The 18,610-nt window shown below is 40.2% G+C and overlaps 1 protein-coding gene across 9 annotated transcripts in view; it reads left to right on the forward strand.

Annotated features, from left to right (window-relative positions):
* MCF2L2 (MCF.2 cell line derived transforming sequence-like 2) overlaps nucleotides 1–18,610 on the forward strand; it is a 130,242-nt gene that overhangs the window by 39,220 nt on the left and 72,412 nt on the right. For 7 of the 9 annotated variants that reach the window (XR_011904616.1, XM_072343946.1, XM_072343942.1 and 4 more), the window contains exons 3-13: nucleotides 803–917; nucleotides 7,309–7,399; nucleotides 8,575–8,694; nucleotides 10,329–10,445; nucleotides 12,286–12,435; nucleotides 14,070–14,194; nucleotides 15,458–15,572; nucleotides 16,204–16,323; nucleotides 16,862–17,053; nucleotides 17,661–17,852; nucleotides 18,224–18,401. Coding sequence is in view for 8 of the 9 variants with exons in the window: in XM_072343946.1 (XP_072200047.1) it covers nucleotides 803–917; nucleotides 7,309–7,399; nucleotides 8,575–8,694; nucleotides 10,329–10,445; nucleotides 12,286–12,435; nucleotides 14,070–14,194; nucleotides 15,458–15,572; nucleotides 16,204–16,323; nucleotides 16,862–17,053; nucleotides 17,661–17,852; nucleotides 18,224–18,401 (1,515 nt within the window). In the remaining variant the exon portion in view is untranslated. The remainder of the gene's footprint in view (nucleotides 1–802; nucleotides 918–7,308; nucleotides 7,400–8,574; nucleotides 8,695–10,328; nucleotides 10,446–12,285; nucleotides 12,436–14,069; nucleotides 14,195–15,457; nucleotides 15,573–16,203; nucleotides 16,324–16,861; nucleotides 17,054–17,660; nucleotides 17,853–18,223; nucleotides 18,402–18,610) is intronic. The other 2 variants (XM_072343947.1, XM_072343943.1) reach the window with 1 other exon arrangement.

Below are 18,610 nucleotides of genomic sequence, written 5' to 3' on the forward strand. Positions count from 1 at the left end.
AATTCAGCAGAAAGAGGCTAGAGGAACTCGGGAGTGAAAGTGGGTGTAAGAGAACAAGATAAAAGGGACATAAAGGACATCTGAATCATAGAATCGTTTGAGTTGGGAGAACCTTTAAACTCCATACAGTTCATCTCCTCTGCATCTACAGCTCCATCAGGTGCTCAGAGCCCAATCCAGCCTGACCTTGGGTGTCTCCAGAGATGGAGCATCACCACCTCTCTGGGCAGTGTCATATGTGCCAGGTGAAAATTGTAGTTTATACAAGTAGTGAGTATGACTGCAGGTAAACAAAAGTATCAGGTGCTTGAAGGACATAATCTAGGGGAACCTTTATTTTGTACTCCAGATTCAACTGTTTCTGCTTTAGCCTTGAATATTAGAGGTTATTACATTTCCACATTTCAAGAAAATATTCCCATTTCTGAAATACACGAGTAGCAAAGCATGGTGCCCAGGAACCATGTATTAAATACCACGGAGTGCACCGAACTCTGCAAGAGTCAGAACAGCCACGCATCCTTCTTACTGTTCTTACTGTTTATGCCCAGAAGGTGTCAGTAAGTACCTGTAAGAGGCCTGACTGTGTGCTGGCTGGAGGTCCTGATCTCTTGGCTGCCACAAATGGTCTGACTTAGGGGAAACTCTGGGCTAATTTTTCCCTGACAGTGTATTCTGCATCAGCACCAACTTCAGATCATGTAGCACGTTTTCTTAGTGAGAGATGTGCCAATATTTACTGACTAGTCTGTCCCAAGGTATAAAGCTGCTCTCTAATCTATTTACAATCTTCCTTTTGCAGGAGGAAGAGGGAAGGATGGAGCACCAATTATTACCTTCCCAGAGTTTGCAGGATTCAGTGAAATACCTGATGAGGATTTTCTGAATGTGGTCACATACCTAACCAGCATCCCCAGGTAAGGCTAAGCATAAATGCCTGTTTATTTCCAAGAGATCTTTGCTTCTTCAGTGGCTTACTTCTTTTCATGGTGCTACCAGTATGTACCAGCAATTCTGCATCCAGCCAGCCAGTGCGATACAAAAGTATTGTGTGCAAAAAGCCCCAGGAACCACTTACATCAATTTCATGGGAAAGGAATCTTCACACAATACAGATTTTCTGTTCAGGGCTTTAACTGGATGAGAGGGATGCAAAGATCTGAAAGGTAGCCTTGAATGTAGCAGATCAAAAGGGGGGCTATTTGAGGTAACTCTTGGGGGCACAAACTGTAACAAGTGAAGGGTTGCATTTGGAAAGAGCTAAACTACGTATTATTTATTTGTTCTGGAGTGTATCTGTGTGAGGAGGGTGCAGAGTCTTTATTCAAGCAACAGGCATTACTGAAAGGCAAAGTAACATAATGTTAACGTATCTTACGTCTCTGCCCTTCGAAGAAGAGGAGATTTCTTGATGCTGCCCAAGGAATATAAAGCTCTGACTGGGCAGGTTAGCTTTGCTTGAGCAATTATTAATACCGAATGTTGGTGAATATGTATTTGGGGAGAATCCCTCTTCCTCTGCCCTAACAAAGGGAAGTGCAAAATTGGGTTTTGTTTTGCTTTGTTTTGTTGTTTCTTTGTATAAACATACAGTTTATTTCATGACAGCCTACAAGCCAGGGCTTGGAATTGCATAGGATATATAGGCAGATGAGCGAAGTTAACAGCACAGACACTGTGCTCTGAACTTACCAAATGTCATACAGGCAGGACTCCAGAAGCTGGGAAATCTTGTTAGGAATGAGAATCTGTGACCTTGTCATTTGGCTGGCTTAGGGACATGTCAAACAAGCTGAGGGCTGTGTGTGGGTTGTGTTCATGGGAGCAGACACATTGAATGCCTTATCATATTGAAAGAATGAAAAATAGTAGAGATACTGCTCTCATGGAACAACTAGCAGCAAGTCACTGAAGCAAGGTGGGAATGAGAGGTGGGTGCCTTGTTGACAGGATACTGGCAGCACCTTGTGCTTTCTGGTGCTTTGTTTACTGGGAGACTGCTCTACTAGGACATTTTCTGTGCTGTTTGCCTGCAGCTGTGCAAGTGATGTAAAACAAACTCACTTCTACTACTCTGAGGAAACAGGCTAAGGCATGGCTGCTGAATTACTTTTTGTTTATCTAAAAAGAGAGCTTAATATTTTTTCAGTCCCCCAATTCTGTCTCTGGACCATGGCTGTTTGTGCTGGTTAGAAGCACAGCAGGGATTTATTATTTCCTGTGGTCTCATGTATAAAGGCGCTTAGAGGATGATGAGGGCAAAACGTGCCTCCTTCAAGTTTAGGTAAGAAGTTTTCCAGCTCCACCTATTTGTATTTCTCATATGGAGTTGCCAAAGCAAGCAGAGAAACCACACGCTGTGAGTTTAACAGCTTCATTGTTTCACTGAACTCTGTGGGTCCTTTGTTCTACCAGGAGAAATTCTTTTATTTCTTCACTAGCTTTATAATTGGACAACCAGATTCAGGGGTTAATAAAGCAGCAACAGTAGCTAGTTTGCTTTGTGTTTGATATGCTAGGGTGATACCCAGACATGTCATATGTTGGGGAAGTGGCACATTACGTTGTCAGCCTGATGGACAGAAATAATTCATGTTTCCTCAGCCACTTCACCTGGCAAACACCAGAACAATGAGCAATGAATGAATGAATTCTTAAGACTTAATAGGTCATGAGAACTACAATACACCATTTTTAGAGGTGATAAGTTAGGCATAGGTAGTATCTTACACTACGGACAAGCTTATAAGAACTTGTGTTGAGTAAGTGACTATCAGTTTGAATTACCTGTTCAAAGTCAGTGACAGGCTGCAATGTGAACCTACCTTTTCTGTATAACAGCACATTGATTTGACTCTTAGATTCGATCAGAGATCACACCATCAGGATAGAAGTTATCCAGGGAGTTTTCTAGTATTTGTTGTAGTGCTTTTAGGAAGACTGACTGTACATTTCTTGATTTTCTATTTGAAACTTGTCACCTTTGTGTAGAATTGAGGGATGAAGGTATTAATTTAGAAGAGGAAGAATCTGAGCAGCAAGCTTTGATTGTATGATTTATAGCACAGTTATGTGAAGTAAAATCTTTGTGTGCATAAGCAGTGAACCTGTTTGTGTGCAGCAGAGCTCTGTTAATCTGCAGTTGGTTGATACACACAGAGTGAGTCCTTTCTTCATCTTAGCAGCCTGTGAAGGGACTACATTTGCTACTGTATGATGTGTATGACAGCTTTCTGGTACATGTTCCTGCTAGTAGTTCACATTTTGTTTTATTCTTAGGGAGGATATTTAAGTAACAAATGAAAGAATAATGATTAGAGAATAATGTCAAACTCTAAGAGAGTTACAGAGGATATGGTCATGAATCAGGTAGGGTGAAGTATCATTTGAAAAGCAGTTCCCCTAGTTTAGAATAGAAAATATTTCCATCTTCAGAACCCAATGAGACAGAGAAATTAATGTGATTTTTCAGACAACTGTAGGGAGTACATCTGTCTTTTGTAGTGTCTGTATCTCTGAATCCTGCAGAGTAAGATTCATTGTTCAGATAAGGTCTGTGGTCACAAATAGCGTCATTCAATGAGCTAGTAACTTTCTAAGTCTCCCTGGAATGGCTGGTCTTCTAAGCCCATATGACAAAACATTAAAAAGATTAAGGTGGATAACAGGTGTTGTTATTTGGATGCACGGGCATTATCTTGTTCTTGAAGCTGCTGAGTAAATTTGCTTTTTCAGCCATGGCATAATGCAGTATTTTGGGATGGGCTGTATGCAAACACAGTATTTCTAGGCTTTAAAATATGGACTGCTTCCAAGGATGGCAGATTGCTCCAGTGAGACTTTTGTAATCTTATTAATTTTCCCTCTACTTTAAGACCTGGGTACAACAGTGCCCCACAGAATGGGCCTATGCCCATATACACACATGCATAAACATTGAATAGTATGGTATATGCAAATACATGTCTCTGTATGTGGGTGCTTACAGTAGATATCTGTAGAAGGCCCTTTTTTGCTCACTTTACTCCACAGCCAGAACTCCATTCTCTTCCAACTGAAGCAGACTGCTTTGATAAACAGCTGCCCTCCTCTCATTCCCAAAGAGGTCAGGAAATTCGGCACCTTTGCGCTCCTCCAATCAGTGTACAAGGGCTAACCTGAATTCAAAGCCAGGGATGGAGCAGCTTAGTTGATTACACACATTTCATTCAGGGAAAGGGTCCTTACTTGCTAGCCATGTATTACAGTACTGACACTGAGAAATCATTGTGTTTTTAGGTAAATGCCTTTCTCTGGATACATGTGTGAATGGGGTCTCAGCTGTACATCAGCTTGCACTGATGCTGCCATTTTGGCAAGGCTTTGTCCCACGGCTACTTGCTTACGTGCATCCCTTAGTGCTAATTGACATTCAGACCTTGGCGTGGCCTTTCTTTTTGGCATGCTGACTGAAACAGGATCACTTGCTGACACTCTGTGTTTCCCCAGCTAAACTTAGGTCCTAAATCAGCCCTGTCTACTCATAACATAGGAATACCATTGGCCTAGCTCAGTGAAGATAGTTGATACCATCCTGAACATCAGGATAAATTGCAGGGAATAGCACTGCAGAAGGCTGAGGTCTAGCTGCGTGCCAGGTTTTCAGGCCCATTTTCCCAGATTTTTTTGTGTTCAGAGGTACATCTCTTGTCAGGACCTTCTTCGTGTTGCATCAGCCATCTGCAGCAATTGGGATTTACAACATACAGCCTGCCGGAATGATCCTGGGTGATGTAGATAACCCCTCATGTTTCTTCTGTGAGCTGCTCTCCTTTAGATCAAGTGATCTTTGCAGTCTGCACCCAAGTTATAGTTCTGCTTTCCTTAGGTCTTTCCTTGTATTTAAATCCAAGAATAAAGTATCTATTTCATCTTCTGTTTCCTTGGCCTGTCTCTTTAACTGACCTGCAGTGCTGTGTGATTCGCAGTGGCAACTGGTGAGCAGTGCTTCTATTCCCATATGTTCATTATTCCCAGCCCTCCCCCATAACTGTTTTTGCCAAGCCATATTTCTTGAGAAAACTCCTTTCCTGCTTCTCTTGTGTTTTCTTGTCTGTATCTATATTTCATAAGCTCTTATTGCCATTATCTGTGAAGTTCATTTTTGTTATTGTAACTGATGCCTGGACGCTTTTGTGCTGTTACAAATCCCTGTGGCAGAACATTTGAAAAAATGAACTGCTCAATCATGGGAGGGTACTTGAGAAAAGACAGAAGTCTCTCTTCTGAGTGATTTATTCTCCACATGTTCAAGGGACTGTTACAAATGAAACTTAAGAGTTAGTTCTGAGACACAGAGGCAAGTTTTACTTGGCACAAATACTTCTGTGTTTGTTTAAATCACAAGTTGTTGCCTTTGGCAGATGCTGTCTTGTCAGTTACTTCCTTTGCAGTTTGCTTACCAAGGTGTGATTCTAAGTGTCTGATTCTGAATTCTTCCAGGCCTGCAACCCTCTGTGTGCAAACATTCCTTTCAGAAAGCCCTTAGCCAGTCTCTCAAACCAGGCAGATGTGCAAAACAGGGCAATTTCTATGTTCAGACAGCTTGTGTGAGTTGGTGCTTATGGACAGAGTTACTTGTGGCTTACCTACCTCATGAATAATACAACTTTTTCTTGTACTTATTAGTATGATATTAGCTGAATAACACTTTTCTTTAGACCAACATCAGCATTTTGTTATCTTCAGCTAAATATGCCTATTCTGTTGGTCATTTTGCTGTAAATCACTGGCTTTAATGGAATTGTCTCAGATTTTAGCCTGGATCGTGTATCCAATTACTGTCTGAGAGAGCAGTTGCAAATTGATTCTGTGTGTCTGAGCTGTGAAGACATAATTAGAAGCTGATTACAATAACACATTCTCTTTTACTTTAAAGTAGGGGTCATATTTTGGTGATCCATTTGATTCATTTGAAATCGTCCTCCTATGTTCCTGTTTTCCTCACTCAGACATGGTCCTCAAAGACTGGCATGGCAGCTACATTATCTGTCCTCTGTGTAAAGAGCTGCATATTGCACTGCTTAAGAGGAAAGGTCATCTATTGTCTTCGAATTTTGTATTTCCCAAAGGAATTCTGTGAAAAAAATATCAGTGTGAAATTCAGTGAATGTTTGTAGTGCTGGTAAGAACCACTGGGAACACTTGCAAGGCATCCCAGACTTGCAGAGGACTTCTGCTGCTTGGCTGCTGATTTTGGTCCTGCAGAGCCACAGCAGAAGCTCTGCTGGTATTGGTGTTGATCTTTGGTGGATTATTGACATGAGTTTGCACAAAATAACCCAATAAAATGGTGTTCCTGGTATGTAGCTTGTATGTGTGATGGAAAAGGGATAAAGGAAATGCTTTATACAACTGATCTTGACCTTACTCCATAATTAGATATTTAATTGTAGCGTGTCTTCTGATTACAGCAATGCTTAAACTCTGCTTGCCTCTCTCTTGCATAGAGACGATTGTTATAAGGAAGTCCCTGAACATTTTTCTTAGTGTTTTTGTTAGTTCCCAGGATTTCTCTCCAACTCTGAAAACTGTTGGAAAGCAGAGAGGAGCACCCCTGTAGCCAGCACACCACAGTGGGATTTCTGAGAGAGGGGGAAGGGGATATTTTTGAGGTTTACACACATGGGATGGAGCATCAAATCAGTGCCTCACAGAGCCTCCTTGAAAAGTCCTGAGGAGGAGCAGTGATTTATTTTAGCCAATGCATTAAAGTGATACTTGTAACCCTAGAGCCAGTCTGTAGGTGGGTGAGATATAAAACTTCAAATCCTGCTTTGTCCACCGAAACACCTGGAGCATTGTGTGCCAAGGCAAGGTGGTGGCTGTGGGGCTATGCTGACACCAAGGAGCTGAGTGCCTCTGTCAGATGTCGGCATACTTGAAGAATGAAGGCTGGTGGTGGGATAAATTAATTTGGAGAGAAACCAAGATCTGAGATTTTTGCCTTCAGTATAGCACAGTGTAATTTGTGATCCTGAACTATTCTTATCATTCAGGCTTGGCAGCAAAGCAGATAGCAGCTGAGAGATTTAGCGAATAAAATATTCATGGTTTGTGTAAGCTGCTAGCATGACGCTGGGAAGAGAAAATTTGCTGGCTTCTGTGTTCGTGTGAATTTCTGCTGAATATTCTCTCCACTGTACACTGCTTTTTTGTAATGGACTTGGAGAGTGATCCAACAGACGCTGAATCTTACTGCAGTGCATTTCATTGGAATGGGAGTATCTTCACATGTAACCCAGCATATTTATTTCTTCTGTCGTGCAGTCTGGAGGCTGCCAGCATTGGATTCATCATCATCATAGACAGACGACGAGACAAATGGAGCGCAGTCAAGGCATCCCTGACACGGATAGCAGTAAGTGCCCGTCTTTGCTATTTATGTTCTAAAAATTCAGATTATCTGCTGAACCTTCAGGACGGGATAAAGTCCCATGTGCTCATTTTTAGTTCCTTTTTTTCTTTTTTTTTTCTGGCTGTGGATGCAGATTTGCTCCAGCCCCAAAGCTCCTGAGTTTTAAATAGGAGAGGGAGGAAGCTGCAGTAACAGAAAACACAGCCTTGTTTACTGCTGAGTTAGTACAAATTCCATGTGCTGGATTGAATGCAGTATGAATTCTAGTAATTTGAAGCTGTTTCCAGAATAGTCTAACAGAGGAGCCCTTCTGTGCATTGTGAGGAGTGACTATGTGAAGGAGGCCTGCTTGGGAAGGAAGCAGACCCCAGTAGATCTGTGTTTGTGTGGTAGTAAGTGATCTGTTAGAAACTATCAATAGCTTGTTATATCTCATTTGTGAAAGCAAGTTCAGGCACTGTTTTTCAGTATTAATAAAAACAGCTGTTCTAAAACATCTATTATCTGGAACACGTACTGTGTGAGGCACAAGTGCTTAGACACAGAGGCTCAGGATGAAAAGATGACCATTCTTTTTTAACTGCCCTCTTCTTGTTCTTTTTTTATGCTTGATGAGCTTAGAGAAGGAGTGTGTGGGAGACGTAGGCTATATGTGAAGGCAGGGCCATGTCTGATGTTGAATGTCTGTGCGTGGGAGAAACACATGAGGTTAGAAATATTAAAAATCCTCTTCAGAGTGAGTAGATAAATCAGTCTGGGGAATTCGTTTGTGCCAAGTCCAATGTGGGCAGCCATTTTTTGTAGGTAGTCAATTTTACCCTCTACTGGCTGAACCAAAACATAAAAAAGGTGACCCATAGTGTAGTAGTGCAAAGGAGGCTTACTGTGCTTCAGATATGGGTGCACCAGTGAAGAAACTTCAGAGCTCTGTGCTAAATCCCTACCAGGAATCTATATATGAGTGGGCAGTAAAATCCCAAGGCCAGTGTTTCTGTTGGCTTTGGAGACTGATGTTGGACACGTGCTGAATGGACCACTTGATATCATTAGCAGCTGGACTGGCCAAGATTCAGTATATCCTCCCCACTTTACTCCCTTAGGAAACACTTGGCTGAAAATTCCCTTGGCCTTTCTTCAAGGCAGAGATTTGCTTTCTAATAATTTCATGTTTCTTGCAGGGAGCATTTCCAGGAAACCTACAGCTGGTGTTTGTCCTGCGTCCTTCACGCTTTATCCAAAGGGCAATCGCTGACATAGGCATTAAACTCTATCGAGATGACTTTAAAATGAAGGTACCGGTAAGCATGGATTTTTTTGGTCCATGTGTTTGCCTTATCTCTACATCTGCAGTTCTTAGATGTCAGCAGGTTCATAAAGCCTAAACTGAAACCTGAATGAGATCAACAAGCATTGAGAAGCATGTAGGCACATTTACAGCTAGCTCCATTATCTGGATCAGATAAATTGTTTTTTGTTTCATTTCAGTGGTTGAAACATACTGGGAAAGGGCAGAACCTGTTTGTATGTATAGTAACAGTTTCTTTAAATTGTGTTTGTGGAATTTTCTATTATCAGTTGCAGGAATGCCAAAGAGTAAATTACCAGGGGATGCTTCACGGGGTTATAATGGATGTGATCCCATATGAAACATCAGTCTAGCTATAAAATGTGATTCAGTTTACATAGTGACATCTTAACTCAGTAGAGCTGCTCCCCTGATGCAGGCAAAGGTAGATCTGCTCACTCCAGTGAAAAACAAAGGTTAGCACTTAGCAGCAATGTGCTGCAGGTGGATGAGGATGTGGTTTAAAGCAGGCTGAAAGAGTTTAAGTTTGACATTATTCTATGAGAGCTCTTTTTGGAGTTGTTCCTAGCTGAGTGTTTGCCTGTGGTTTCAAAGTGTTTTATAAATAAACTCGAATGGTGATTGTTAATGATATTTCATCCTGGAACTTACTCATACTGTACTCCACAATGACTTTACTGGAGTGATTTCATATGATTGTTTTGGATTTTAATTGTGGTTTTAAATCATTTTACGAATGGTTCTGTTCCAACCATTGCTATGTTTATCAGTACCTAGGTTTAAAGTTCCTGCACTTCCTGCTTCTACTTTAGTAAGAGATGGCAGACTAACAGTACAAAAAAGAAACCATGAGCTCATGTTGTTAAATTATGTTAAATGATAACACCGACTGTAGCTCAGTATGGGTGGCTTTTTGGTGATTAAAAAGCAAATTTCATGTGAAAGTTATGCTTGGTTACAAAACAAAACCTTTTAATTTTATAGCACTTTAGAAAATGTATGTTCCTGTACTAAACAAACTACAGTGTGTTACCTTAGCAACTGTTATACCAGAGATTGTGCTTCTAGCAATCTATTTGAAGACAGTGTTGCATTTCAAATCCTATTTAAAACTATCACAGTTGAAACAGAGGTTAATAGTAGGCAGGGATTAGGCACTGCATTGTGTTAAATATTACTTACCTTTCCCACATGCAGATCAAGATATGTATTTTGGTTGGAATCTTTTTGGACATTCAAAGTTTTGAGCTAACTTGGGTATGTCCACATGTGTCTTAGGGAGCAGTCTTACAAAAACTAAGGGTTCTCTTGATGGAAGTTTATGTGAGCATTATACATGCCATGGTTTTGCTTTTGAGGCATAAGCAAAATGACTGCATCCTTGGCCTAGCAAGGAGCAATGTGATATCAGATCATGGGGAGTTCAAGAATGGCCATATGCTTTTAAAAGCCAAAATCTAAAAGAAAAAAGCTGTGGCAATTGCATGAACAAATACATAATGAGAAATTACTGTCAGTGGTGGAACTGCACCGTGGTTATGTATGTTTAAGGCAAACCCAGATCCTAGGAACAGTGATTGAAGGACTCATTGTTTCTCTCTGTCCATGTGTTTGGATCTGTTTCAGATCATCATGCTAAATTCTGTCTCTGATCTTCATGGCTATATTGATAAATGTCAGCTGACCCGAGAGCTGGGGGGAACCCTGGAGTACGGCCACAGTCAGTGGATACATCACCGAACTGTGAGTGCTGGTGTGGTTCTTACACATGACTATACCTACAAGTGTCCAGATGGTGAATGTAAAGCAACAATTAAATAGCAGTTCTGCAGCTGCATTTCAGCCTACAGTTGGAAAGAGGAGATCCATTACTTAAATAGAGAAAATCCCCCAAAGTTTGTAGTAGAAGTAGTAATTTATGTCTCACTGTCGACCTGGACTAAGGCCTACAATGATATACTGTTATTGCTCAGCTGAGCTTTAGCCTCATCCTTAGCTTTTGAATAATTGATTGGATTCATACACCTTCAGCTCATGGCTGCAGTTTAATATATGCTTTAGCACTATTCAGAATGAAGGGTCATGACTGTCACTTTAATGAGCAATTATATCCATGTTTTTATGAGAAGAAAAATACTCATAACACTGGATTTATTTCCCTTTATTTTCCTTTCTGAGCTGTGTAAGTGTACACTCCAGATGAATCATATTTCGAGTAACTCGAGAACAATTAATAATTGTAGGAAGGCTGGAAAACTTCTGTTGCCTTTTACCAAACTTGTTACAGCTTTGATTATTTGTTCCCTTTTAGGGTTGGTTTATATATTTCAGTGGCTGCTTCAAAACAGTGTGAACATTTCACTGTGCTTCATGGAGGAGGTGACATTTAAAAAAACACACCAAAAAACAGGCCCCAGACTTTGGCACGTAAACTGCCGAAATGTTGTTTAATCCTACATAAGTGGGAAGGTGCAAAGCTGGATCTGTGTCCTGGCAGCTGAATACATTTTCCTGAGGCTGTGTGCAATGTTTCCACCTGTCTTTGTGGGTCTGCTAGCAAAACTGATATGTTTAGAGCTTACATCTAAGGAGGCCCAGTGTTTTGCTGTGTTCTGAGAAGCCTTGGGTTTAAGTGTTGTTGCTGACCTTCAGCTAGGTCTAACATTCAGAAAAGGCTTTTCTGTGGTAGCTTGGAAGTAGTCAAAATAACTTTCACCAAGCATAGAGACTTGAAGACGAAACCACAGTCAGAACTTGGGAATATGAAACAATTTATTACTCAAACACACAAGAATGAGTGGAGGCATATGTGCAACTAAATGAAACTCTGATGTGCTCATGGTGCCTATGGAATCAGTTAGCCAGGGAATTTCTGCTGGGTTAGAGATTGTCATCAGGGAAATGCTGGCCTAGATGGCACCTTGAGAAAGCCTGACATTCAGTCTTCATCACATTTTCTGCTTCTCTTAGTGTTCTCAGATCTTGTCCTGCTTTAAGTTGGTGCACCCAAGTGATAAAGAGGTGATGCTCCAATGAGTTTAAGCATTTTAATTATATTTGTAGTGAGTTCTTATATTGCTGTGGTAATAGGGCCAGATGGGATGAAATGACTAGAATACATCATGTACAGGTAGGCAGGAGAGACATGCACAGTTTAAGAAGCATACAGGAAAATGGATTGCTGCTGAGTGAACAGTGACTGTATAAATATAAAAGAAAAAAGCTTTGGCTTATATGCTTGTGGTGTCTCCTTAACTTAAATAAAACCTTAATTAAAATCTTTAAACATAACAAAGACTTCCAGCAAGCATGAGGAAAGGATCTGAAGCTCCTGTCTGGGCTTTGAAGCTGATATCCTCTGTGGCTTCATTGTGTCTCTTAAGCTCTGGAAGTTCTCCATCTGGTTCATGGACATGGTAATACTTGCAGTCCTGTGACAGGGTCCTTCATGGCACGGGATTCAACCTGTAACTTCTATCACATCTGCTGAAAAAAGGCAACGTAGCCAGCTTTACAGGCACTGCAGCACAACGTGTTTGAAGGTAAGTAAGCAGACTGTGACTCTGTGCTTCTGCTATTCCAGGCTATTGAAAACTTCGCAATGACAGTGAAAACAACAGCACAGATGCTACAGACCTTTGGAACGGACTTAGCAGAGACTGAACTCCCCAATGATGTGCAGTGTACAGAAGAGCTCCTATCTGCACACACTGACCACCATAGCAAGCTGAAGGTGAATGGTGTTTCGTGACAACTCCGTTTGTGTAATATATGGTTTTTAATTCAACAAGTTTTTATGCCATCATTAGGGATTCCATCATCTGAAAACTACTGAATAGGAGGATAAAATTGGATTCAGGGAATTGATTCAATGCAGATATAGAAAAGGACTCCACAGGTTCACGAATGACAGAACAGGGAAGTGTCACTGCTGCTATATAGGAGGGTATAATGAGATCACAACTAGAACAGAATGGGCTCCTGATGATGAGGAGAGGATGAACTCATATTGGAGCAGATGTGGAATTGCCATGGCTTGTGAAAAGCTTTTACAGCAGTTTTTCTGGGTACCAAAGACTGGTCAGAAGGTCAGAAGGAGTACTCAGAATTCTTCGTGCCGTCAGGAATTGCCTTGCCTCTACTGCTTTGGATCAAAAGACAATGTTTTTTCCCACATGTTGGAGCCTGGCTCTTAATGCCAATCTCCTCTTTGATTACATTTTTGTTATAGCTTTCTTCACACTCTAAAGCTTCTTCTACAGCGATAAAGTCACTACATGAAGCATCCCCTAGCTCTTTGGCTGTGTCTTTGCTATTCATTCCCATAAAAGCTGGCAGAGCAGTGCAGGTAATACGGTGGTAAAGGTCACCCTTGTTAATCCTCCCTCAATGGGAGAGCTGTGCAGCTTTGTGTAGCAGCAGGAAGGGTTCCTGAAGAAGGCTTTTAATGAGTGTTTCTATACTGGTGTCTTGGGGGCTTTGCCACTCAAAGCAGTGTGGAGGAAGCAAATGTGTTGGTAGAAAATCTGTGCGAAGAATTCAGCTGTGAGAAAACGAATTCTTTGCTGACTTGCAGAATCAACAAAACTGCTCTTCACTGTCTTTTTCTCCTCTCGTGGACTCCTTTCAATTGGTAGCACATGGACATTTTCTGTTCTAACAGAATCACCAAGGTCCTGCCATCCTGCCCTATTCCAGTTGACATTAACTCCCATATATGATCTCCAGAGATTTGGTGTTGTTCCTTTGTATGGCCTCCTTCAATGCTAGAAACAGGAGAGAGCCAGGAGCTTATGAGAAAACAGTAATGACTGTGTTTCCCAAAAATCCTTTTGTGACTTACAGTTGGACTTCTGGAGAGTTTTATTCAAGAAGTATTCAGCAAAGTGGAGACTCCTTACCTGATGTTAATTTTTAAGCCTTTTTGTTGTTCATCTTTTATGCTAAGAAGATACCTTTTCCTGTGGTTGACTCCTCGGCAGCTGGCATAATGTGGCTTACCATGTCGCAATGTTGTTTAAAGAAATTCCATTAAGAAGTGTGATGTTGCACTGGCTGAATAGCACACATGTAATGCATGCTCGAATGTTCTGTTCTGAAAGTTTCCTGGTCAGAAATGCAATCTGCTCAGAAATCAGGCAATATTCTTTTACTCAGAAATACATATACTGTTCAAAATGAGTAGATTTAGTCTCTGCATTCATAGAAAGACATAATTATTGGTAAGCATTGGTGTGCTTTTTGTTCCTAGTATTTACTACCTACAGAAGTATCCTCTTTTAGCATTACTATGTTGTCCACCTAAGAGATGGGAGTGTTCTTAAAATATGTACATACAATTTATTTGACTTATTATTTGTTCCCCAGGATGAGCTAAAACTGGCTGTGAAGCAGGGGGCCACACTACTGACATGCATTAGGGAGCCAGTCACCCGAAGTGCCAACAGCAAACTCAGTCCAGATGAACTGGAAAATGTGGCAACAGTGGAAAGGTTAGTGAAGGCTGGCTACCTTGCACAAGTTGCTAATTTATTCCTAAGAAATGCAAATGTCATTTATGGCCTTACTTAAATTATTTTAATATAGAAACCATAAATTCCCACCAGTTCAATTACTGAAGGTTCCTTCCTATGGTGCTGGTTATTACAGAGATTTTAGTCACTGCTTAGAAGTTTCTGCTGTTCCATGTAATTCAATAGAGAAATATCATGATAGTTTCAATGTGTCTGCATTCAGTGAGAACAAAGCTTCCAAATGTCAAACTGATATTTTTTACTGGCTGCTCTGAAATCCTTTAATCAGTCTTCCTTTAAATAATGAAGGAATTTATGAATTCATCTTGAATTCAAAAAGTAGCTTTGATTAAAAATAGATTTTTCATGGATAGATTGAAAACAGAACTTGTTTCTGACAGCAATGTGAAAGAATTATTGCTATTTGCCCTGATTTATCCTGGTTCCAGCACCCACTGAATTTGCCTGGTCCCATGCCTGCCTGAAGGATGGCTAGATATTAAAAAATAGCATATTCAGGGATATTCAAGAAAGAATATATATATATATATATATATATATATATATATATATATATATATATTTCCCTTCTTGTCTTATTTAAATAGTTCTACTTTGTAATATACATAACAGATCATTGAGAGACTGTGAGAATGACTCACTCGTGTGCTGTTGGACACACTTCACTTGATACTGATTTTGTTGTGAATAAACATTTAAATGAAGTGAAACACTGTCAATGGAAGACATTATGAGCTTCTAAACCATTGTGTTTAGGAGAGATGGACAAGAAAAAATGATTCAGTTGTTGCCTAGTTCTGATGGGTGATGAAAATAAACAACTTGTAGAGTTCTGCTTTAAGCATTCCATAAATTAACAATTGCATTTTATTCAATCTGTATTAGCTGGGAGCTAATTATCTTTGAACATTTAGGTTGAAGCTGGGGAGAAACAGCTGTCTCTGGCTGCCAGCACATGGAGCAGGTCCATATTCCTGTTGCAGGTCAGGAGGAGGGAGTGTAGATCCATATAGTTATCAGTCATCATCATACCTGAGTCTATTCTACTTCAGTTTTTGTTCCCTTTTTCTCAAGGGAAGATTGACATCAAACATTGTTCTGCATCTTCCATAGGTACAGGCTTGCCACCATCTCCAAATTGTGCTTTTTGCCATCAACTGATGTAAGTTAAAAGAAATTAACCATAGAAAATAACTGTTGTTCATTCTAATTTCTTGATAGGTTGTTGGCTCAGTTGGATGAAACAGAAAAGGCTTTTGATCAATTTTGGACCAAGCATCACTTAAAACTTGAACAATGCTTGCAGCTTCGACACTTTGAACATGATTTTAGAGAAGTAAGTCACTGGATGGTCGTATCTGGTCTTTGGTAAACATGGTCAAACCTTGTCCATTCTTAAAGTGAAATGACATTCTAAAAAAGCGGTCAGGAGAGAAGCCATTCATTATAAAATAAAATGCATATTCAAAAGTTTAATTCTTTGTAATAATACAACATTTCAGTAAAGCACAGTGGAGAAAATGCCAGCCATTTAGGCCAAAATGTTAAACACAAACTTCATGATAATTCATCGTGTGTTTATGTGTGATGCTACCAAGTATCATTTATTCTGCGATGCTGGGCACCCAACCCTCCTAAGTCAGTGGAAAACAAAAATGGAATGCCCAACCATGAATGCAAAAGATGGAATAATACAGCAAGACAGATTCCAGGATCATAGATCTTCAGAACTGTTTGGGTCTAAATAAATCCAAAAAATGGGGGCAGTTCTTTAGAGAATTATTTGGTTGGTTCCTCATTCTTCATCTTTACCGTTTTGAAAGGAACATAAAGACTAAACTGGAGATGCATACAACTGTAGAAGATGGGGATTGATGTTGTGAAGTCATAGGTCTGTTTTAATTTTATGAGCAACTTGTGATGCATGTGCTTTGTTGTTTTTCTTTTTTTACTTTTGTTTGTTTTAGGTAAAATTAACACTGGATAATCTCATGGAAGCACAAGCAGGTTTTTCTGATGTTGGAGACAGTGTGTCTCGAGTAGAACACCTCCTAAGGGAACAGAAACAACTGGAAGAAAAAGGACAGGTTTGTTTTCAATATAGTATTCTATCTGCTCCAGACATGATTATCTAGACATTTCTCTGTCACTATCCTTATATCACACTTACACTCTTTTCATGGGTCACTATTTCTAATTGCAAAATTCAGATCCTAATTTCCAGAATCCAGGGTTGTTCAAATACGGTAGTTCTGATTTGTTACCTGGGAAACTAGAATCAGTTGAAATATCTGAGTTTCAAATCACTAAAAGTTTGGGCCACCTCTGGAATCTGAAAAGCTCATAAGACTTAACAGGTTCCCTTGGCCAGATACCTTTTAAGACTATTTCATTGAAGCTCATAGCAATTTCAGGAACACTCATACTTTCTGGGATATACCTTTCATTTCCTGACATTTGGATTTTACGATTCCATCACCTATGCAAATTTAGAAACGCATCAGCTAGTTGAACATCTCAAACTGTTAGCTCCAGGCTACAGTATGGGTTATAGAGGTGCATTGCCTTTACATACACATCTCCTTTTAAGATGTAACTTTGAACTGATTCTCATTAATTTCACAGGAACCTTTGGAGAAAGCCCAGGCTCTAGCTCTCCATGGAGAACAGCTCATCCAAAACAACCATTATGCAGTTGACTCCATTAGACCAAAGTGTGTTGAGCTCAGGCGTATTTGTGATGACTTTACTAACGAGACCAAGAAAAAGTATGATATTTTGGGGAAGTCTCTCGAGCTGCATAAGCAATTAGATAAGGTGAGTGAGTCTTTTTGGAGTACAGCCCTACTGAAGGCTCTACTGAAAATAAATCTTTTTATATGCATAGGCAACTTAGACAAAGAGGGCAAAGATTTACTCTTTGTTTTTTCTTTTTCTTTTTTTTTTTCTCCATTTCATTTAGAAGCTATTGCTATAAAAACCATAGCAGATGCTTCCTGTAATTATGTAACTACAATTCCTGTAATAATTTAATGGGTCAAAGAAGTTTTAGAGAATCTTCATATTGTTTAAATATTTGTTTTTGGGTAACTGTGTGATTAAACACCAAAATGAGGTTGTACAGCAGAAAGATTTGATTTGCAGCAACTATAGTAGCATTCTTCCTCCTTGCTCAGAATATTATTATTTTGTGTTACTGGACCATCTATCTATCCCATGAGAGGTGAGTGTATTTTGCTAGCGTTCTATGTCTCTTAGGTGGGGTGTGTTGTGGACAGGGCCTGTTGCATGCTAGGAAGTAACGCTCATTCCCTTTAGTGACACATTAGCACAAATCTGTATTCCATGGGGTGATAGAAATGGCACTTCACAACATGGACTTTCAGTGACAACGGAGTACTTACTGTGCCATTTTTCTTTAAAGGCAAGCCAATGGTGTGAAGCTGGAATCTACCTCTTAGCTTCCCAAGCTGTGGACAAGTGCCAGTCACAAGAGGGAGCTGAAACTGCACTAGTTGAAATAGAGAAGTTCCTGGCAACAGCAAAGGAGCACCAACTCTCCAACCCAAAGGAGTTCTACAATCAGTTTGACACAATTCTCACACCTGAAATAAAGGTAAAACACCTCAAACTTGTATGCACTCACAAAACAGTGACTGTCTTGCACATGAGAGACTACTGGGCTGTATATGAGTCTGTACAAATACGCCTCTTTCCCCACAGTGAAAGGGCACAGGGGTGAGTACTTGGGACAAGAGGTTTTACTCATCTGTGCAGTTCCAAAATAACACGTACTTCATGAGGGTAGTGCCAGAAAATTCCATGACTCACAATGCCCTACTTGGTGAAACAGATCTATGCAGAGTACGTGGGCTGGGTTGCATTATCTTTAGCTCTAATATACCAAATCTGAGTAACCTAAGTCCAATCTTAATTTGCTTAGTCCAGCACTTACAACCATCTACTGTTTGCCTTTTCTTTGCCTAGGCCAGTGCCCAAAAGATTTTACAAAAACTAGAAGATGTACAAGAAATGTTTGACAAGAGGCAAGTGAGTCTGAAGAAGCTAGCAGCCAAACAGACCCGTCCAGTGCAACCTGTTGCCCCACATCCCGAATCTTCCCCGAAACGAGCATCACCAAAGACTACCAGACCAGCAGGAGTAGGTGGGCCATTAATATTTGCATCCAGATACTCAGTAGTGTTGGGGTTTTTTTTGTGCATATCCATGCTTAATTTTTTTCATCAGGATGAAAACTTGCACCTGACTGATGTTCAGTGTCAGCTTTGTAGGCCCAGAAGTTAAAAATGAATGTGAAATAATGGATCACTGCAAAAAAAATCAGGCTCTTCTTCTTAGGTCTCATCTACAGAG

This window comes from Excalfactoria chinensis, chromosome 9 (assembly GCF_039878825.1).
Source record: "Excalfactoria chinensis isolate bCotChi1 chromosome 9, bCotChi1.hap2, whole genome shotgun sequence".
NCBI classification, from domain to species: domain Eukaryota; kingdom Metazoa; phylum Chordata; class Aves; order Galliformes; family Phasianidae; genus Excalfactoria; species Excalfactoria chinensis.